Source organism: Telopea speciosissima, chromosome 2, assembly GCF_018873765.1.
Source record: "Telopea speciosissima isolate NSW1024214 ecotype Mountain lineage chromosome 2, Tspe_v1, whole genome shotgun sequence".
In the NCBI taxonomy this organism is placed as follows: Eukaryota; Viridiplantae; Streptophyta; class Magnoliopsida; order Proteales; family Proteaceae; genus Telopea; species Telopea speciosissima.
Genome location: NC_057917.1, coordinates 68837113 through 68860128, shown reverse-complemented (window position 1 = coordinate 68860128; position 23016 = coordinate 68837113). Strand labels below are relative to the sequence as shown.

The window sequence follows — 23016 nt, the reverse complement described above, 5'->3', positions numbered from 1 at the left end:
TTTGGATGGTGCCTAACCTTGGGGTTTCTTGCTGTTGTTGGCAAACAACCTTCCTTTTGGCGATGGGGATGGCTCAGTCCTGCAAGGCTAAGTTTAAAGAAGGAAATGGACTGCTCGATCTGGTCTCTTGTGGGGTGTTGATGAATGGTGGGCCTACTCTATGGGCGATGCTGATCTGTGAGATCTCAAAGTCTCAGACCTGCGAGCAGAAGGAGAAGGCAATGGTACAGCAGGGGTTCATGCCCACTGCCGCTGCCGGCAGCTATACCCTTACCCCTTTGAAGCCCCCTGTTTCTGTGTGGATTGTTGGGTTTTTTTGCCATTACCGGCATTCAACCTCTTTTGTTGTGTTCCAAATACAGGTTTCGATCTTTGTTTTCTTTTTTGCAGGTTATGCCAGTTCTGGCGTTGGTGTCGCCATGGAAATGGCCGGCTCCGTTACCCCTCTCGCCGTTCAAATCTTGTGGCCCTGTCATCGTTCACTGAAACTCCTCTCGGTGCGGCAACGTGCCAGCTCGCGTGGGCATGATGGTGCTGATCTTTTCGGCACTTATGGGGTCCTTTGTATTGGCACGAAAGTGCATGCGCGTAACAGTTGCTGTGTTGACAACACTTTATTTGGGGCAATGGCTTTCACCCATCCCCTTTTTCGGATGACTCAGTCTATAGCATGCGAGATCGGGTCGCTTTCCGCTCCGTCGGTTTGGGTTCTGTATACCCAAACCTTCTGTTGGTCATGCTACTTATCTTTTTTCAGTATCTTTATATGTATTCTGTTTTTCTGTTTGCGTTGGGCGTGCGTGAATGAATAGCCCTGTTATCCACCTAAAAAAAAAACATAAATTGAAATTTCCACTCTTTGAATCCTTTACACTCTTACCCTTCTTTCCTTCTTAATAAAACTCTCGTACAAAAAATGGAAATTTCAATATATGTTGGATTCTTGTACTGTTAATGTCCAATACAACATTTTTTTCTTTCAAATGAGGATATATCTGGTCATATTCACATATATAAGTACTACATTAAATACCGTATGAGGTTAAATAGTTTCCAACTTTTTGAAAACCCTTTTTTACCCTACATTAAATATTTTTGTAAATAAAACAATGGCCAATTAAAAGAAGATTGTAACTTCTTTGTTCACCACTTTTATGATAACAAATTACACTTTCTTCAAAATAATTTGAAAATGACTTATCATGACTATCATTATCATAAAAATAAGATTCACATTCATTGAAAAAAACCAAAGGGGGAATGTATCATACTAAAATTTTCAAAGGATATAAGTTTTTCATCAACCTTAATTTCTGCAAAAAGTTTCCTATTATTAAACTCAATCCTATTCATTAATTTACAACTTATTTAATTAAGAGATTTTCTTATTGACATTTGACACTGCTAAAGATGTCAAATAATTTATAACCTTACTTTTTTGCCTTAATAGTATGACATGTAATTTTTTTTCCCAAAGAGGGTAGTAGTGTCATTTCACATGTATAATAAAAAGAAATATGCATAACTACGAAGATATAATAATTGTCACTTTTAAAATTATTTTTAAAGGCTAAAATGTAGCAGTACGTGCGTAAAAATAGCAAGATAGTCCGTTCTTCAATTCATTATCGTTGATTTAGGTCCATCCAATCTCAGCCATTGAAATACTTACCTAAGACCGGCTGGGACCGTACTCTCTCTCTCTCGCTCTCTCTCTACCCTGCCCTCTCCCCTCTGCAACTCTGCTAGTGCTCACCCCATCTGCTTCCCTCGCCCTGTACCATTTCAGTACCCTTCCCCGCCATCTCTCTCTCCCCTCCCGCCTCTCCATATTTCCCTTCCCTCCCCCCCACACTCTTCTCCAGTGTCCCAGTCGGGTATTATGGCCCCGTGCAGTTCTGTGGCAGCAACTGCATCCGGTAGAGGCTCGGCGGTGGTGGAGAAGGCAGATCTAATGGGTTTGGTGTTGGCGAAAGTAGAAGCAACCATGTTGAGGTTTTACACGAACGACGCTCCGAGCTTGAAGATCACTCCCATCGTCATCCTCGTAATGATCCTCTGCTTCATTGGCTTCGTCACCGCTGTCCACGTCTTTGTCAAGCTCTATCGTTACAGAAATGGTCCTGGAGCTTGATTTCTAATTTCTTGCTCCCCACCTCTTCCAATTCTTTCCATCTTCTTCAACTTTAGGCAGTTAATTTTCTTTCAATGGACTGATATAATCCCACCCCTTCTTTAATGTTGTTTTCCACAATCTCATCCCCCAAAGTCTTAGTCGCCATTTGTTGTTTTTGCACGTAATTTATTGGAAATCAATCGATCCAGCTTCACATTTCATTCAACCTTCTCTACACTGGGGAAGAGTCGTCGGTGGCTCGTCACTGCCTTCTTTCTCTTATCAGGTAACCACAATCTGTTTCTGCAGTTAGATCCCTTTAAAATGTTTTACCGTAACAGCCGAGAACCAGTGTCTCTGAAAATTCAAATAACGGTATAGATTAATCTTTTACTAAATCTACGGTTACAATTAAAGATAAGTGAGATTAGGTTGGAGGTTCGTACGTTCTGCTACCACCCATTTTTTAAAACCTAAACTAGTAGCTAGGAGAACATGTTGTATTCCCACCGTTGTTCGTAACACATCTCAAGTGGGACATCTGTGCATGAGAGCTTGGATAGTAGCATTTAGCAGAGTAAATATATACCAAGACTCTTAGAACAACAGAAACCAGAAAGAAAGGGAAGGGGAACTAAGGAAACCAAGAAGAAGAAGAAGAAGAAGATGTCTTCTAATTCATCTTTGCATATTGTGATCTTCCCTTTCATGTCAAAAGGCCACATCATCCCGATGCTCAACCTTACTCGACTCCTCCTCCTCCGTCACGGCATCACCGTCACCATCTTCACCACCCGAGCAAATTCTCCCTTCATCCGTCAATCTCTATCTGTTCAACACCCAATCAACATCGTCGAACTAGAGTTCCCTGCCGACATCCCTGAACTCCCACCGGGTGTCGAGAGCACCGATCGTCTACCTTCAATGTCTCTCTTCGTCCCCTTCGCTAACGCAACCAAGCTGATGCAATCCGATTTCGAACGAGTCCTCGAGAACCTCTCCGAGTCTAGTGGGGTCAGCTGCATAATCTCCGATGGCTTCTTCGGTTGGACTCAGCAGTCAGCAGAGAAGTTGGGAATCCCAAGATTGGTTTTCTACGGCATGAACAACTACGTCATGACGATTTGCCGAGTCCTAGCCCTGGATCGTTCTCATTTGAAACTCGGCCCGGACGAGTCTTTCACGGTGCCTGGGTTCCCATCGGTCAAGCTTACCAAAAATGACTTTGACCCAGAATTCAACGAACCGGAACCGAAGGGTCCGCATATCGAGTTCGTGATGGAAGTAGCCATAGCGACGTCCAAAAGCCAGGGTCTCCTCGTCAATAGCTTCAGCGAACTCGAGCCGGCCTACTTGGATTACTGGAACCGTGAGTTTTGCCCCAAGGCCTGGTGTGTCGGACCCCTCTGCTTGGCTGAACCGCCGAAGGTCCACCGGGATCAGAAACCCGAATGGATCAAATTTCTCGACCTGAAATCGGCCGAGGACCGGTCCGTTTTATATGTGGCGTTTGGTTCACAGGCGGAGATCTCGGAGGAGCAGCTACGAGAGATAGCTGTTGGGCTGGAGCGGTCGGAGGTGTGTTTTTTATGGGTGGTGAGATCGAAGGTGGAAGGGTTGGAAGAGAGGGTGGAGGGGAGAGGATTGGTGGTGAGGGAGTGGGTGGACCAGGTGGAGATACTCCGGCATGAGAGTGTGAAGGGGTTCATGAGTCACTGCGGTTGGAACTCGACGATGGAGAGTATATGTGCGTCGGTTCCGATATTGGCCTGGCCCATGATGGCGGAGCAACCCTTGAACGCTCGCATGGTGGCGGATGAGCTTGGTGTGGGACTGAGGATTGTGGCAAACAATGGGTCGGTTCGTGGGTTTGTGGGTTCGGAGATAGTGGAGAAGATGGTGAGAGAATTGATGGAGGGAGAAGAGGGAAAGGAGGCGAGGAAGAAGGTGAAGGATATTGGAGAGGCTGCTACGGAGGCCATGGAAGGTGGATCGTCCTGGCGCACATTAGACCAACTCATCGATGAGACCTGCAGGAAGAAGAATCCATGAGCTTTCCCTGGGTGGTATTATTATGGACCGTTCGTTTCGTGACCAGCTGCTCTTGGAAAGCCAGATTAATTTGGTCCATGTATCTATTTCAGAGATGACTTTTTGAATTTATATTATTAGGTCAAATTTTTGGAAAAAAGCGTGTTTGATATGGATCCAAAAAGAAACAAAAATGAGTTTGTTACGCACAATAATTTAGAAAAAGATCCTGTCAATCCGGGCAGCATGCAACCGTGTGCAGCGCCTGAGATGAGGCAAGCGCATTGATCGCCTTATTCTTGCTCGGGCAAGGTGTTGGATAGGGGGTAAGACGGTAAATGTGCACTGCCTCATCTCAGGTGCTGCACATGCAGCACTACTGCTCGGATTGATAGGAGCCGATTCTGTTTATAGAACTTCTATAAATTTTTTTTTAAATGCAATTGAATACCTAAAAAATTGGTGAAGATGGTGAGTACAGTGAAAGTGGTGGTTGAAGTTGCACCGGAGGTGGTGTTTTATTTTGAACTTGAAATTACTGTTTTGCCCGCTAAATTAACCATGTGCTTATTAAAGAGTAACTCTCTACCTTATTTCTTCCTTTTATTTTTGGGATAGAGTTTTTTTTTTAAAATAATTTCTGAGCAACTTTTTTGTTCCTAGTTCTTCTAGGAACAAAAAAATGAACCGTCATTAACAAAACGAATTTCTATTCTTTTTTTATTCCTAGGAACTTAGAAACAGAGAAATAAAAAAACAATAGTGTTATCATGCAGCCCATAAAACCTGGTCAAGACGAATCACGTTTTTTCTTCTTCTTATTTTTCAATACAATAAATATGTATAAATTAGTAAAAAAGAAGCAGAAAAATATAGGAAAACTAGAAAAAGTAAGGAATTACATATTAATGCAGTTTGAGTTTATACCGTCCGTTGAACAAATGAAGAGACATGAGAAATTGAGGGTTTCTTACTGTTTTAGAATACAGATTTACTATTTTACTCAACTTAGTTTCTAAGTGAACCGGCTTTATGATTTTTAAAAAACAACTAAACTTACCAAATCTGTAATGATTTGAGTAAAAGCATTGAATCTTATTTGACTCGGACGATTTATGACCAAGTCTCGTCATTTTTTATCTTGACCTAGTCTACATGATTCTTGACCAGTTTTTCCAAAATTTTGACTCGACTCGGGCTACTCGACTAGTCAAAACCCAATTTTCCAGCTCTGTGTAAAACATAGTTTAACTTTAACCAAAAAAAAAAGGACCGAGTTTCCCTCCACCCGTGGTGAATGGGATCCCATTCTGATCCCATTCACCGCGGGGCGGGAGAGGGCGGGATAAAGTATCGGAAGGGTATTTTGGATCATACAAAAACCCTAGGAGGGGTTTGTGAACCCTAGGATGGTGGGTGAACCATCCTCTATGGGTGGAGGGAAACTTAGTCCAAAAAAAAAATGGTAAAACATGGTTTAAAATATCGGTCCTGATACAGATTGGACCAACTTGGCCTAGATCGGATTGAAATGCTTGGAAAATGCATTTTTTTGCTATCAGGCCTTGTATAGGGCACAATATCAACTGAAACAAAAAAAGTCAAAAAACTATAATAATCAAAATGGGAGAAAAACTGAATATATATTTTTTTGGTGAAAAGTATTGGATAAAATATAACAAAAGAATGTTTTTATTTCAAAGATTCCCCAAATTTCATGCAAATCAAGTAAAACAATACATAGGTTACATCTAATCTCACCATGATACTAGAAAGTAAAGATAAAAATGAAGAAGAGATGAATGCTCACATCTGTCCACCTGCATTGCGGATAAGGATTAATATACTGAAAGTAAAAGAAATACACATACAAATTAACCCTAAATTTAATTTTTGTTATGCTCTAACAATATATGAGAGGATTAATTAACATGCTAGAAATTATGAAAAATACCATTACTCATGTCAAAACACAACACATTATCGTCCTGAATGAGAAAATTGATGAGAGTGTAGCCTAATCACATCCTAACAATGTTTCTTGTGCCCGACAAAGAATAATGTGATAAAATAACATAAAAAAAAACTATGAAAATTCATGTACATACAAAATTATCAAAATACCCCTATATGCAAAACTAGCATAAGCATGCTAAAAAAACATGAAAATAGAAAAAAATTGATCAACATAAAAATACCATCGATAAAAGCCATGGTGAAAGACATTGTAAAACAATGGGCTGATGTTCTCTATGCTGCAGACAGCCTGCGCCTAGACACATGGGCCTGCCATTCATGGGGTAGGGTAATCATTTCGCCTACTTCCATGTGTTTGGGAGTAGCCTGCACCCCCGGCACAGAACAATATAAACAAATGAACATAATTAAAAGGGAAAAAGGTCGCACCACGGCGGATAAACGCACCGATAATCACAACGGATTAATCTAAACCGTTCGATATATACGACACATCCTAACCGTTCGCAATACTTACCTCCTTACCGGTTAACACTTGCCCATAGCCGGTAATCGACCAAACGAAGGTTAAAAAAAAAAAAAAAAAAAAAGGGAAAATTCTATTCGTCTCGTCTGTGTTTCCGGCGAACTCCTCCTTCTGATCATTCTCCGATCGTAAAGTCCTGCTTGTAGATCATCGAAGAAATCTGTGACTTATTTCTCCAAGCGATATTAAGGTAGAATCTTTCCTCTGTTTCTCTGTATCTCTATCTCGCTCTCACTTTATGAATCTGTTGTTGAATAGTTGGATTGGATTAGATGGTGATGTGTTTTTTTTGTATTATTGGCTTTATAGAAGAGGGAATAGTATCCGGCAAAGGAAATTATCAGCATTTGTCTACGATTTTGCAGTGAGCATTATGCTGAAGCCGTAGATTTGCATTAAGCATCGTTCTTTGTCAGGTTTGAACACCTAAAATGTTTGCAGTCCTTGAATGAGAGCTAACTATTAAGTGCATATAGCAGTGAATGTCATTGCCTGCAATTTTTCTCTTAGAAAAGAAGTCTGTTATGTGTGGTTTGCTAGACTTGACCTTCCAAAATGCCTTTCTTGGAGACTCTGTTCAGTATTTCATTTGAATTTTTTAAGGTTCAAATAGGAAGATTCAGTTTTTAGCAAATTTGAGAAGGATAAAGATTTGTTTGGTAGTCTCTCAGTTCTCCCATATTCGCTAAAAGCTAGGAAATATTGCTGTTGAAGTGATGCACACCTGAATCGGTAGGACAGCTGGTACAATGAAGGGTACATATTCGCTAAAAACTGGTACATATTGTACCTGAAATGTGGGAAATATTTCTCAATTTCTCAGTTCTCCCATATTCGCTAAGCTTTCAGCCCAAATGATCTTAAATCATGAATATTGAGGGGTTTATTTCATTCAGGCCTCATTCCTTAGCTTCTGAACATCATTTTCAACAAACTGATATCGCTTAATTGCATTCACCGTCGATTAAAATGTTTGCAGTCCTTGAATGAGATGCAAATTATGATATTTGGAATCCAACAAAATTCTTTGACTGTTGTCTCTGAAATGCACATTGCACACGCACAAGTAGAGTTGGTCACAACACTCGATTGTGCCACTGAATTGGGAAAGTGATGTTCTGATCACTAAATCCGAAGTTTCTAAACTCTTTGAACTCCATTTTGAGGCACTATGGCTTACTGAAATGTGTAAAAGAGAGATGGTCATCTCCTTCACACACACACACACACACACACTAAAATAAGGAGGATTCATGGTAAAAGGAATGGTCAGTAGATAAAATCAATGTTGGTCATCATTTTGTTTTTCATTATAATTGTGATTTCTTGTTTACAATTATGTGGTGACCAGTCATAGCAAATCTGGAATTTTGAATTGGTGAAATATTGTAGCAAGGTAAGGTATCCTTCATTTTTCTCCTTTCTACTGATATCATGATGGTGTGATTCCCATGTTTTCGAGTTAACTGACTTCTCATTTCTGATTAGGACTGATGTTGTCATATCTATATGAATAAAAATTTTGAAACTGATTTGCTAATCTTGATTAAACAATATGACAATTACATGCACCTAACCCGATCGTTGTGTTGAGATGTTTTCATGATTTCTTAATGTTGAAGCTTATCCATGATCTGCCTGTGTTAAGGTACATCCATGATTCCTCATAATGTATGAATGAGAGAACATGATTATTGCAGTCCTGGTCATGAATAAGGTTACATGATTATTGCTGTCTTTAAGTGACCACACTTGACTACGCATTGCTTAATTCTCAGCATTTTTCAAATATGAATACATATGTTGTTGTGTTGAATAAGACCTCAATTGATTAGCAATTGCTTGATTCTCAAATAATTTTTCATGTGTTGTTGTCCTGTAGTGACTGCACTTAATTAACCATTGTTTCATTCTTCAAATATTTTTTTCACATGAATACCTGTCTTGCTATCTTGTTGTGTTGCAGTGACCACACTTGATAAACCATTGTTTGATTCGCTATTTTGGTATCATATGAATACATGTGTAGCTGTCCCCATGTGTTCTATTTTGGTATCCAATTGCTGCTGTTACATTTTCTAGCTTCTGGGTTCTATTTTTAAATTTTAGCTTTATCCCTAAAAAATTTCTCAGATCTGGTAGACTTTGATTCGTTCTGGATATATGTCTCTTATAGGTTCAGTTGTAAAAATTCAGTGAATTGTTGGAACTGAATTTGGCTGGAACTTTAATTGAAGCTTGGAACTTCAAACTTGGAGGTGATTATGTTCAAACTTGATGAACCCTAAGTCCGGATGGTTTGAGTTGAGATTTTTTTATGGTTATAACCCCACTAAAACCAACTTTAATAGTATGGATTTGGCTTCCAATCTTGAAGCTTTGTAATGAGTTAAATTTGAAATTCATTACTGTTCTACTAGAGTATTCTCTGGGAAATGTTAGTAATTTTTTGGATGGTCTCTGAATCTGCTGGTTGTTGTTTTTGGGAGGCCTTCAGGATTATGAATGAACCCCTAAAATCTCATCTCAATCTGTACCCTACTGAATTTTATGCAAAATGTTGATTGATTCTACTTTATGGCAAGTACTGTCTATCCATGGATTTGTTTATCTGGATCTTCTTCTAGGTCCTCCCACAATGAACCCAAGTTCTTATTGAAAACAAATTTTGCTAGGATCAGTAGTCAAACAGTAGAAAGAAATATTATACTATTTTGGATCTGTAAGGGACCAGACAGGAATGGAATATTTACCAATGCTTACACCATGGAACACAGAATTGCACAAACCACACAAGATCCTCGAATTCTCCTTCACCTAAATGACATATAATAGAGCATTTAAAAAAATTAAAGAGAAGTAGCATAAAAAAATGTTGCATCCTTCTACGTGTACAGCATGCCATGATTTTGGTTGCAACTTACAAATTTGAATCTCCTTTGAGCTTACTTGATATTATGCTACCTTTTGTTGATATAATTGACCAGATAGCTATTTGTGATCTTTGTGGTATAAGTTGTAACAAAAACATTGCTAGATCAGTAAAAAATAATGGTCGAAAATATTACAAATGTCCACGACAAGGATGTGAGTTCTTCATGTGGGTTGATCAGTTCAGATTATGTGACTGTGGAAATGGACAATGTAAGGTGAGAACTTCTAAATCCGATAAAAGCAAAGGTCGACCATTCTGGTGCTGCCCAAACTCAATTTCGGTATGACTACCATATCAAGTTTTGCATTATTATGTCGATCTTGGAATTGACTCTCTGATTTGTACTAACAATTTGTGAATTCAAAAATAGGCTAAACGTAAAGGGTGTGGAATGTTCAAATGGATAGAAGATGAAGGACAATGCTCTTCTACCCAAGATTCTCCAACTTCAGCTGACGGTGTGGAAATCTCCATTACTGAAGCTCCGACACCTTCATCTGAGTTCGTGAAAGGATATTTGATGGCACCTATCAAAGGCTCGGAGAATCAAACAAGAGCTTTAAGAGAACTCTTGGATACCTTCAGTGGGATGGATTTAAATAATCAGTGAGAGATGGTGATGGTACATATGTTTGGGCAGCAGAAGAAGATGGTGGCCTTGAAGAAGTCTTTGATATTTATTTTTGTTGTATTATGGGCTGTGAACACAAGCTGTTGTAATATTGTTATTTTAAGGTGTTTAAACGGATGACTTGAAGTGTATTTGGTTGGGCTTGATTTGGATAACTATTTCACGGTTGGTATGTTAATGGGATTGAATTACGTTTGAATGAATTTTAGTTGATTGATGTTGGATTTTAGATATTTCTGTTAAAATTATTAGTATCTTATTTACAGGTAAACAATATTGTATGTTATGTACCGAAATGCTGTCAATTTGGAAAATAAAATGAGGTTCGAGTTAAGGACTTCTTTAGGTTGTATGTACTGAAATCCTATCCATTTAGAAAATAGAATGATGTTCGATTTGAAGTATTCGGATATTTTTTCAGAATATCTCTATTAAAAATGGTAATCGTTTATCCATTTAAACCTTACAAATACCCTAATTTGTACCTCGTACACAAACACAGCCTGGAATTAGTGATATCGGATATTAAATTATATCATGGGATTTAGACTAGAGATCTTAAGTGGATTGCCAAATTGTCGAATTCGATCCGTATCAATATAGTTGATAATAAAAAAATAAATTAAATAACGATATGCAGGGTTTTGTAAGATCCAACAGGATCAAAATGCATTTAATAATTTGGGTAGACTGTGCCGAGTAGTATGCCAGTATTTCTATCTAAAAGGATTGACTCATCAGTGCTGTATCTTTGTATGCCTCTATACAATCTTTATACGTCGTACACAAACACAGCCTTGAATTAGTGATATCGGATATTAAATTATATCGCGGGATTTAGACTAAAAATCTTAAGTGGATTGCCAAATTGCCGAATTCGATCCGTTTCAAGATAGTTGATAATAAAAAATGAATTAAATAACGATATGCAGGGTTTTGTAAGATCCAATAGGATCAAAATGCATTTAATAATTTGGGTAAACTGTGTCGATCAGTATGCCGGTATCTCTATCTAAAAGGATTGATTCATCAGTGTTGTATCTTTGTATGCCTCTATACAATCTTTGTATGTCGTACACAAACACAGCCTGAAATTAGTGATATTGGATATTAAATTATATTGCGGGATTTAGACTAGAAATCTTAAGTGGATTGCCAAATTGTCGAATTCGATCCGTATCAAGATAGTTGATAATAAAAAATTAATTAAATAACGATATGCAGGGTTTTGTAAGATCCAACAGGATCAAAATGCATTTAATAATTAGGGTAGACTGTGTCGAGCAGTATGCCGGTATCTCTATGTCTTCTAAAAACCTTACGATTCTGAGCCAATTGGTTGTCATTTAGTGTTATAGCAAACACCAACCAAAAACACACACAAAAAAAAAAAAAAAACAAGAAATAGCATAAGGACACAGAGATATAACGTGGTTCACACACCAGTATGGTATGCTACATCCATGGACGAAGGCGAAGATGATTCACTATGCAAGTCGGAGAAGAGACTACAATGGAGATCTCAAGCACACCCAAAATGGCGCTGCTACTCTCTCTCAGAAACCCTAGAATGAAAAACCCCAAATCTTACACACTACTTTACAATAAAGCGGGTAAGGAACATAAATGCTCCTCCATCGGATCCGGGTCGAACCGTACCGCAGGGACTTCGCCCCCGCACCCCCAACGAGATCTGTGATGGTAGCGGATTTACCCTCGACGGGGCATTCTTTGAAACGGGTCCAAGAATTCGAGACATACATAACATTTAGGCTTTTGAAACGTGGGTATCGTTTTGACATCTAATATTTTACCCTCGACGATTTTGAGTTATTAATTTTTGTCATCGTTAACCGTACGTGTCTTTGATGATTTTGGTAAGTGTAGGCACCACGACCTAAAATCTAGCGTGATAACAGGGGATTGGGTTATGCATGATGAGGAATCACTACCTAGGATGGGGCATATAATCTATAAGAGGAGAGGTTCAATCCTTGGTTAGGGGAAAGAGACAAATTTGATTCGACATGGTTTATTTAGTTAGAGATTCGAGTAAGGATAGTGGAAAAGTGTTAGGCACCCACTCCGCCTAGCAAAACGGATCTTTTTATTAGATATTGAAGTTCAAACATTCCCCTAAGTCACATGGCTTATACCAACATACATGACTAATATTTGATTGACGAATGTACTATTGTATAAAGAAAGGACTCGCATGCTATTCCTACATATGCATATTATAATAATTTAATTATACTACCCCATGTTGCTTTCATGATCTACATTTTATGATATAACTAGATAGGGACGAAATTGTACCTAAGGTCAACTCTGGATTAGAGTCGTAAGCGGAGGACAACTTCACTTCAAGCACGAACTTTGATTGTCTCCTACCTCAGAGGGAGGGGATTGGCCTCTCTCTCTCTCTCTGTCTCTCACTCTCTCTCAAGACTCTAATGCCTTGGGTAATTTTCCCTGTCATTGGATGTTTTTTTGAGATCCCCTAGAGTTTAGACATTCTCTAAGGTTTCAGAGCACCAAAGGACTATCAACAGACTATCCCTGAGAGGGATCAGAGCTCGAATATTCAAGAGCTCTGAGGTGAAGTGATATCTCACATTGGGGAAGGAAGGGGTTCCTTGAGTTATAATGGGGTGCTTTGAGAAATGTGGGGGTCCTCTATTTATAGGGGACCCAAAAATGAGAAGTTGGGGGTCATCGGGATGCACCTCGGTTTCCATAGCTCTGCGAAATGTCGTTTTCTATATTGTGGCTCAGTGCAAGGTATCGCGAAGTGCAATTTGCGAGGCTGCGGAATAACTACGGCATCACATGAAGTACCACGGTACATTGTACGGCCCTGTGACACCCCGATTCTTTGCATGGATCTATAGGACTAGGGCTGACATGACATTTTCTCATTGGCCAATGCTTCGTCCTTCATACTTTATAAAAAAAAAAATTGGTCATGGGCTCCACCCCCCTACACCCTCTGGCAGGGGGCTTCTTGCCCCATATAATCCCCACAACCCATTCAATGGTGAGTGAGATCGCCGTACACGGTCAAAGAAGGTGAACAGTACCTCTTTCGGCATTGGTTAAAAGGTATTTACATAAATTCCATGCCAAAATCGGCTCCATAGTCATTATCATTATTACAAATGTAAGGGTGATATGATCTTTGTGCACGAGTGAGTCCTCCTTCCTCCTTGAGAGAGATATAAAAGTTAGTCCACGTCCTTTTTTTCATCATTGTTGAGTGTCACAAAATTCAGCATCTACCATAAGTATTCATTTTTTGTCATTTTGTTGTGCTTTCACACTCTTGAGCGCAAGGTGTCAGTAAGATTCTGCTCACCCGATGATAAGAGAGAGAGAGAGAGAGAGAGAGAGAGAGAGAGAGAGAGAGGAATCAATCATCATAATTCTGTATATTCATCATGTTACATTCTGTAGGTAGTTAATCATCAACTTGAAGAAGTACGATTGCAATGACCTTGTACTACAGTGGTACAATGAGGTGAGCCCTATAGTGCAAAAGAGGATTTGAGAGGTTGGGTTCAAGGACTTTGCCTAGCTGCAAGCTCAAGCCTGCAATTTAAATCTTTTGTACGTTCTTGTGGAAAGGTGGTGGTTGTCTACCCATACTTTTCACCTTCCTTCTTGGAAGATGACCATCACCCCACTGTGATTTTATATCCGAAGGGCAAGCCCATTGCATAGAGGCTCACTGGGTGGGAGTATACTAGGGAGAGAAGGCCGTGCAACCAGTGAGCCCTGGCACCAACAAACCTTTTACTAATTGGTTCCACACCACTTGATGGAGGGCCAAAGAGACTGATAGCTCCCCCAAGGCTATGAAAGATCAGCTGCCGAGGAGTTTCTTGATGTTCATGCTACGCAACACCATGTTCAGCAACAACAGCAACACCACCAGCCTCAACCTCCCTGGGTATCTAGAGCGGCTAGGGAAGATGCAACTACTTTAGTTGTTCCACACCGCTTGATGGGAGGATTTGGCTCCTGTCCTGTAGTGGCGGGAGCTGGAGCGTCCAGCCCAGCAAAACCACCTGAAAATAGGGGGTGGGGTGGTCATCTCACATGTGGGCCTAGGTGGGACCCACCTGTGAAATGACCACCCCACCCCTATTTTTGCTGTGGTTTTGCTGGGCTGCACGCTCCAGCTCCCGCCACTACAGGACAGGAGCATTTTCATTGATGGGATGCCTTTTATCATTATGCCCTCTATATGATCATTGGTCTTCTTTTTGTAGTATTATATATAATGAGAGTTGAATTTCCTATATAACCCTTTATCCTATACGATCCATGTCAACTGCATAGGGATTAAAGATGCGGCTCCTGTCCAGCACCCTACCCGAACTACATGTGCAGCGTCGGACACAGTGAGGCGTGAAAAGATTGTCTCACCCCTACTCGAAGAGGGGTGAGATGGTCTTTTCATGCCTCACTGTGTCCGACGCTGCACATGCAGCCCGGGCAAAGTGCTGGACAGAATCCTTTTCAGATTAAAAAGAGGTTACAACTCATTGTCACCATGCATGGTTACACGGAGGTTATACCTTATTTCTTTTCCTTTCTTCCACTTTCAGAACAACTTCCACACTCTGACCTCGTCATTGTTTCAGAATTTTTTGGAAGTTGGAGATGGGAAAATTTTCGGGTGTCATCCTCACGTGGATCGTTGTAAGTTCAGGTAAATTAGTTTTTGTTTACTTAGGTACTTATTTAATCAACTACTTAGTGTATCAGTATTAATTAGTAAACTACTAATTATCTATTCTAACAGTATTAGGGTCAATGGTTCACAAAAACCAAGGCTCTCCTGAAATTAACCATTAAATTAGTGGCGTGTAGTACAGAATGTTAATTGGCTTCATCAACCAAGGCCATTCTCCAAGAATGCGAGAATCTTCAACAGAAAGGGAGGAAATCTATTCCACTTTTACCTTTTAACCCCAAACTCCCCCCCCCCCTTCTCTTTCCCATCCAAGAATTGATGCAAATTAACTACACAACCTCAAAAAATGATGAATTAAAAGTTGAGCCAAACCAAAGAAGAAATCAAAATCCCATCTCCCAGGTGAAGTGAACTCAAACTTGGTGGTATTCCAAGCAAACAAACTGACCCTTTTCAAGCTTGATATCATGATCAAAACGAGATTCAAGGAAAAAAAATGTAGGACTTGATTAAGAAAAAGAAAGGCAGAGTCCTGTGGATCAATGCAAAGGCATCATAACAAGTGACAAGAACATAAACAATAGAAGGGGGGGGGGGGGGAGAGAAATTAACATCTTACTACTACTGTTCTCCATACAAAGCAGTCTAAAATCACTCTAAGAAGGTGTCCATTATATCAGAGTAAATCCTGGCATCAGAGCTCCTGTAGTCAATGGAATGATGTGAATGGTGATCTAGAGAAGTGGAAGAAGAAGATGAGGCCATTCTTGCAGGCAAAGTGAAGCTCCTCTTGAACTTGTTTTCCATCTTCCTGACATTGTTTGATTGGCTCTCCAAGCTCAAGTATTCGCTGAAATTCGCAATTCCTGTGTTATCACTTCTGTTCCCATGCTGACTCTGTGAATTTGGAGTCTCTGAGAGGGTCTTAGACTCATCAGCATTTCCACGAAGATTTAAGGCAGAGTTTGAATCCTCTCCCCCTGGTACAAATTGATGATGTTGTTGGTGAATCTTGTTTTCTAAGCCCTCGTGGCCGAAGAGAAGTTTAGCATCGTCATTCCGTCCGGTGAGTGCATTGAAGAATGATAGCCCATTTGGCCATTTTATGTCAGAGTCATGATCAGCCATCATGTTCATGTCCTCCATTTGGGTCTCAGATGAATGTGGAGGGAGAAAAAGATGAGTTTCATCTTTAGTCTGTGGCAACCCAAGTCGAGAAGAGTTCTGGAAATTGGGAGAAGCAAATACAGAAGTTGCAGATGGTAGAGGACTTTGACTCCATTTAAAAATGGGAGCAGGAGGACGGCTTGGAGCAAGGAATTGTTTCGAAGAAGAAGCAGAAGGGGAAGTATTCCTGTTAGTAGAGAAGAGCTGGGAGAGGTAGAAGCCAGATTGATACCCAAGAGATTCGAAGGTATGCCTCATTCTCAGCACAAAATGCAAGTCTTCTGGTATCTGAGGATAGATATTATGCAAGTTAATGTCATTGTTTCTTTACCAATCTGTATAAATGGGTTCCAAGACACACAAAACTTTCTGCTGGAGCATTCAATAGGAAGAATAATTATAAAGAATACAAAAGCTAGAGATGGAAACAAGAGAGAATGAAACTCACAATCTTGCAGGAACCCAATTGTAGAAGGCCATGACCAGCTTGAATCACAGCAATAGTCTGTTAAAAGAGAAATTCATAGTAAGAAAAACTATGGTGACCAAAAAATCAAAAAATTGCAAATAGCACATAAAACAAAAACAGTTGCATAAACAATCCTATTCTTACCTGAATGCCTGAATTAAACTGATCAGTCCATTCAGGAGGAATCTGCAAGGAAAAAAAAGTATAGGATATCATCTATGGATATGATAGCTGTGTTCTAAGCAGTTGCAGAGGATGAAACCATGTGAGCCAAGAGAGTTTGATTATTCTTCTGGTTTTGATATCTAATGCTTATTGTATACAAATTCTAAATTAACTATGTATTTCATGTGTTAGTTTACTCTAGGGTCACATACGTACTGCATCAAAAGAACTCTGCCAGTAATTAGAGATGTTGGGTTCACATTCTGAAGGCTCTTTGAAGACCCATTTATGACATTTATCTGAAGCAACCTTTCCCATTAACCTGTTCAAAACCATTCAACCCATCAAATTACAGAGACGAGATAAGACCTCATTATGTTTCTTTTTATTCCTCAAAGAAAGAAATTACGGAGGGAAAAAAAATTAAAAACACCTACCCACGTACCCTTCTCCGTAATTATACAACTGGATGGACATCTTGCTGAAAACCTTTCTGACTGGATCTTCTCCATCTATATCTTCAAGGCAATCTGCAACTCTTCCACGGCAAAATCCATCTTCCCACATCAACATCCTACACAAAACAAAAATCCTAATTAACAAGCAAAACCCATTTATCAAACAATACCAAATTGTCTCTGGATATCTTTTTCTCTGTCTTTTTATCATCCCCTGTTTTATTCCTCTGCTTTTTAGTAAGAACAAAGAGTAAAGGAAAAGCTTACTCACAAGCTGCCGTTGTCATCCCCAACCTTGCAAACATTACCACCTCTACTTCTTCTACAATCAGGAGAGAAAACCCATTTGAAGAAAAGAACCAAAAATGGAAGGAAACATATAGTACAGAAATTAGTCAATTCAGAGAGGGGAAAAAAAAAGAGCAAAGGGGAGTGTTGTTTACATACGGGCGAGGTCGAATGGTCCAGAAGACGGAGTAAGTCCAGTCTGAATTGAGACAAACACTCCTGAGGGCCTCGTGAAGGGCCATCATCCCAACCGCTTCTTTGCTCCTATCTGATGCTCCCGAGCCCACCATTTCTCTTCACCCCCTTTTTGATCTCTTTCAGTACACAATCACCCCTTTTCTCCTCTCTCTCTCTCTCTCTCTCTCTCTGCTATATATAAGTGAATTTCTCTAACTAAGCTTTTTTATCTTCTTCAGCATCTGCACTCTCCCTAGCAACAGGGGAGACCCTCTCTCTCTCTGTTAGTGTGAACTTTACCACTTGTTCGTTTGTTTCTCCCTAGTAATCAGGTTTGGTAATCGCAGGTGGGGAGAAGGTAAAAAGGATTATGTGAGAGAAGATTGTGAGGATTCTGGATTTATTCGTGCGTGGGTATGTGTTAAAAGAGAGGTGATATTCCTGCTGTTTGTAATTAACCACAAAAAGTAATCCGTGGGGACAGCTTTATCCTCTCTTCTTGTAAAGCACAGTCAGTGAGGAAGGGGAAGATTAAGGAGAGAGAAGAAAAGAAAAACGGTTTTTTTAATAATCAAATTACGGTCTTACCCTTTATAGTTTGGGTACAGGCCTACTTGAGGGTTTGATCCTTTCTTAGCCAAGAGGGTTTTTGGTTACTTGTTGCTTCCACTACTCTATTGAGTCTATTCTTAGACAAAGGATTATTGGTTGTATTAGTTCCTTCAACCTCAATCAAATCATTTCTCCATAGTGGAACATCCAAAGCATTCGTTAAACATGATCATGTCACTTCAAACGATATTCTCATAGCTTATCATGTATCAAAGTTACTTCCAAATCAAATCTAATATGTTCATCTCCATCTCCGATGTCTGATTGTCTTATAAAAAATTTTCTTTAATTTTTAAACGAATACGCTAATCACACAACACTCTGGACGCATCTTTCTACTCTATCCGTCCTATTTTAGTTCTATGAAAACATCATCCTCTATGCTCCACTTTTTGCGTTTTTATAGTTCAGGGTTCCAAGCTCCAACCTCAACTCTTCAAGAAATTTTTTAGTTAATAGTTGCCTCTACTACTCTATTCATAACCAAAGTACAATTGGTTTGTACTTTGTTTATGAAGAGAAATGGTTTGGGGATTTTGGCTCTAAACCTAACTTATGCATGGATTTGAAGCAAGAGCTGAATAGCTTTGCCTTGAACAGGGAACAGATTTGGAGATAAAAATTGTAAGAATCTACCATGCAAGCAGTGACACTTTGGATGAATGAAATTGTTTATTTAAAAAATTAAAACCATCGATCAAGACTACTGAGACTGATAGATATCAAGATTTACCCATATTAAGAGAAAATGGGCTTTGAACCTAATAACTGTTAAAATGAATAGGTACTTGTCAAATCCCAACTCTTTGTGATGCTTGAAGCTAACTATTCTATTAAGGAGAAAAATAGTGTTAGGCTGGCATCTAATACGACATGTGAAAATGCCTATTCAATAGAGGATCAGGACAGAACACTATGGGTCCCATTTGAGAGCTTGCTTACACCGAAAATTTACGTGTTCTAATGATGTTTTGCCATGTGAGCTATATATAAGTCTTTAAATATTTAGTTTGTCTACCATTGAAATGTAGTTAGGAATAATCATCCAAACATGTTAATTTTTACATGAATTTATAATATGCTAAATGAGACTATAATAAATAAATCTGTGTACTACATGTATAGAGCACAAAGATCTATTTCTTTTCTCTGGATCACGGATTTCACCTCTCCATATATGTAATATACAACAATTGTCTAATTGTTGGTCTTTCGGATGAAGTGTTTATCAATACATTAAAATCAATTGGTGGTAGTGAGAACACAACTTTATTTGCTTATGTAAGATGAACAGTTAATCCTAGAGTCACCAGTAGATGCTGAGCAATCTCGCCTTTCCTCTCAATGTTGAATTTTTTCCCTCTCAGGTTCCCTGCCCGATACGGTTGTCCAGTTCCTCTCATAGGGGTGCGAAAATGACAACTTAATCTCACTCGAGCAGTGTGTTCGGGCAGGGGGTTAGATTGTCATTTTCGCCTCCCTATGAGAGGAACCAGACAACTATACCGGGCAGGGAACCTAAGAGGATAATGATCCCTCAATGTTTGTTAAGTGACTTGAATCTGCGACCTTGGCTTTGATACGAATTGCTTGATCCGAAAGACCACTGGGGTAGGGTACGTTAACACCCTCATTGTCTATCTCTCTCGCTCCTCCTCACATAAAATGACTTTACTGCCCTCCTATGTACAATATCGTTTTGCTCACCTAAGTGATGTGCTCCTTTATTCCACTTGCTCAAAAAACCCTCTCCCAATAAATAATTCATTATATAGGAGTTTAGAAGATTTGCATATGAGACTCATTGCATATTTTGGCGACTGAGACTAGCCTTAATGAGTTGATCTTTAGACCAATTTGATGTACATAATCGAAAAAGAGTCTAGTTGTAAATTTTAATACTAATAATTAATTTCAACCAAATCCAACCAATAACTTCCATTAAAAAACAAAAACCCCCGCATCCAATAAAACATTTGGTCAGGAACCATCACCATCCATCGCTTAGATCGGTTTGAGTGTATATAATCATTAGCCTTCAAGGGAAACGCAAGCTGACTTCAGCTTGAAGAACATGACGCAGGGTCTTTGATTGAGGGCAGTTTTGGGAAACCAAAAGAATGGCACAGAATCTTTACTGGTCAAAAGATAATGTTGCCTCTGACTACTCTGAGAGTTAAGAGATTTGGTTTAATATTTTAATAAAATAAAATAGGTTGAGAAAAGGTTGGCCAAGTACGTTGGCACTTAGCACCTTTGTATCAATCTCTCTATTTATCATGCAAAATGACCTTATTGTCCTTCAACGTATGATACTATTTTATTATACATTTTTTACTATACTACGTTATCTCCTAGTATCTTTTTTAAATAAAAAATATATGGAAAAAAAACACTGTTTTCCTGTGACTCCTATGCCGCTTACACACAAGATTATGTAAAATTATCGTCCAATCTCTCTTGAAATAAAAAATCTCATTCGTATTGATACTCCTATACTTGCTCTCATTGGCGTAGGAGCTACATGACCGGGTAACGATCTCTTACCCAAAATATATATATACAAGAAGGTGTAGGAAACGCCTTACACTTAGAGACATATATATATTTCCTTAAAAAATATAAGGAAAATAATTCTAAGGAGGAGCCTGACACCTACGTCCAGAAACATAAGAATGAAATGACCACCACACTTCCATGAAATACGATAAGACACTCTTATTGATGCTTCTTTATGCACTCTCATTGGTCCCCACACGCACGCAGGGACCATACTCCCCCACAAGAAATGGTTCACCTACATATTAAATGTGGTAGTGTTGGATCACTTTGCAATGGTCTAAAGAGAATGGGCATCAGGGTAATTTCAGCACTTGGTAGAAGTATAAAAGAAACATAGAGGGAGTGAGGGACAGTATGTGGAGATGGAGGAAAGTCACGTGCTCGCACGTGCCGTAGCAGTGGGGTTAGTGCATCGTTAGGCATAAAGTAAAAAAGAGGAAACTAATACAATGAACTTAAAGAGACTTTTAAAGATTAAAAGACTTTTGAGTTTGTAAGGTAACGAGAGTAAAGGAGAAGGTGAGGCCTGAGGGACGCGAAGCGCGCACGAATTGCGGGCTATGCACCCCAAGCCCACGACATCGTCCGCCTAATCAAAATATCAATTTAAGGATCTTTAGAGGTCGTAGTCGTTGTCGTCGTTATCATCATCATCACCATATCATCTTTCATCATTCATTTCAATCTTCAATCGTGGTCGTCCATTATTTCACTCCTCCTTATGGTCATCTCCTACCCTCCGTATTGACCGCCCCAAGCCTCGGTTCTTTGTTTCTCTTTTGCTGACCCTATTTAGGTGGGTCCCCTCATCTCTTAATTTTTTTTTCTTCTACAACCCTAACCCTAACCTACTCCTTTTTGGACCTCTTTTTCCCAATGACAAAAGACTAACCCATCTCTTTAAGCGAGCACACCCAGTTTAAGATTAAAGACCTTTGATACTTTTTCAATTTTATAAAAAAAAAAGAGTTTTTGGTGATAGGTTATTGAAGAGATTCAGGTGATGTGATCTTGTGATTAGATTTTAAAACGATATATTCAATTTTCATATCTTGTCTTATACACATGGTTCCTGATTCCAGATCAGATCGATTGATTTTGGTTAGATCGGATCGGTATTGGTTACGACTGATCTTGAGATCGATCCGATACACTTGTACGGACAAGATAAAAAGGTTAAAAAAAATGGGACAAATGTGTCATATTTGGCTAGATTTTGAGGTTATATTGATCCGATCATAATACCAAGATTACCAACCATGCTCTTACACGGTCAAAACTCAAAACTACTCTTTCTTGGAAAAGAAATCCTCTCTATTCCCCTAAACATGTAGTTCAGGATTGGGAGATCGTCACCTGGTAAGCACGACATCCAACGGTCTGCTAAGTGTCAACATCCCACCCCCGACCTCCACCACACTGCACATGTTAAGAATTGGAGATGATTTTAATCCCTCTTTCCCTACCCAATATGGGTCTCAGCTGAAATGGAGTTTATTAGCTTTGGTATTGTTGACAAGTGCGGCATAGTCGCAAGTCTTCTTTCTTCATTTACACTGTTCACATTGTCCCATTTCATATTTTTTGGTAGATTGTCCCATTTCATTGGATTGACACATTTATTTTTATGAAATTATTTTAGTTTCAATTATGTTTATGTTTTTACCACCAAAGATAGCGATGCTTTGGTCATTTTGACCATTGAATGAGATCATATGTCCAGTTTGGTTGTTTGCAATTCTGTAGAAATGGTTGGTTAGTAATTCAGATCATATGAAATTTTTTTTTACTTGGTGGCCATATGATTGAAAATTGAGATAAGATCACAAATTCAACATGTGACTTATCTAGATCATTTTCCATCTATCAAACAGCTACAATGATGAAATAAGGAGTTACGTGGAAAACAATCCGGTTTAGTTAGCTACATTTATCCATCTTGAAAAGGAGAGTTTTCCATGTGGATGATTTAATGTCTGCCCCTATAGTGCGAAATCGATAATACCTTCTTTTGCTGTTCTTGATGCTCTCTTTAAACCAGTCGAATGCATCTGTGAAAGAATTCTCCTTTGATCGTGGTTATGAGACAATTGTCGTCTTTTGAAAATAATTCAACGAAAAAATGGGAGAAAGTAATTATTAAAGGACAGTTTTTCTCTACCCATAGAGGATGGACTTGGCTCCTGTCCAACCATGGCGG

At 39.2% G+C, this 23016-nt stretch overlaps 2 protein-coding genes across 3 annotated transcripts; one reads left to right on the top strand and one right to left on the bottom strand.

Annotated features, from left to right (window-relative positions):
• The first annotated feature begins 2653 nt into the window (after positions 1 to 2653).
• On the top strand, positions 2654 to 4200 carry LOC122652426 (UDP-glycosyltransferase 90A1-like). The gene has a single exon (XM_043846160.1). The coding sequence runs from the start codon at positions 2783 to 2785 to the stop codon at positions 4166 to 4168; it is 1386 nt and encodes a 461-aa protein (XP_043702095.1). The 5' UTR covers positions 2654 to 2782; the 3' UTR covers positions 4169 to 4200.
• An 11328-nt stretch (positions 4201 to 15528) lies between these two features.
• On the bottom strand, positions 15529 to 18009 carry LOC122649606 (protein RICE SALT SENSITIVE 3-like). Of its 2 annotated transcripts, none has more exons than XM_043842820.1 (7): positions 17625 to 18009; positions 17449 to 17499; positions 17153 to 17293; positions 16936 to 17041; positions 16699 to 16740; positions 16534 to 16590; positions 15529 to 16373 (listed from the first exon to the last, which is right to left on the bottom strand). In XM_043842820.1, the coding sequence occupies exons 1-7, from the start codon at positions 17753 to 17755 to the stop codon at positions 15570 to 15572; spliced, it is 1332 nt and encodes a 443-aa protein (XP_043698755.1). In that variant the 5' UTR covers positions 17756 to 18009; the 3' UTR covers positions 15529 to 15569. The 2 variants fall into 2 exon arrangements, with proteins under 2 accessions (XP_043698755.1, XP_043698756.1); XM_043842821.1 differs by having other exon boundaries at positions 17165 to 17293; positions 17625 to 18007.
• Between the last annotated feature and the right edge of the window lie 5007 nt (positions 18010 to 23016).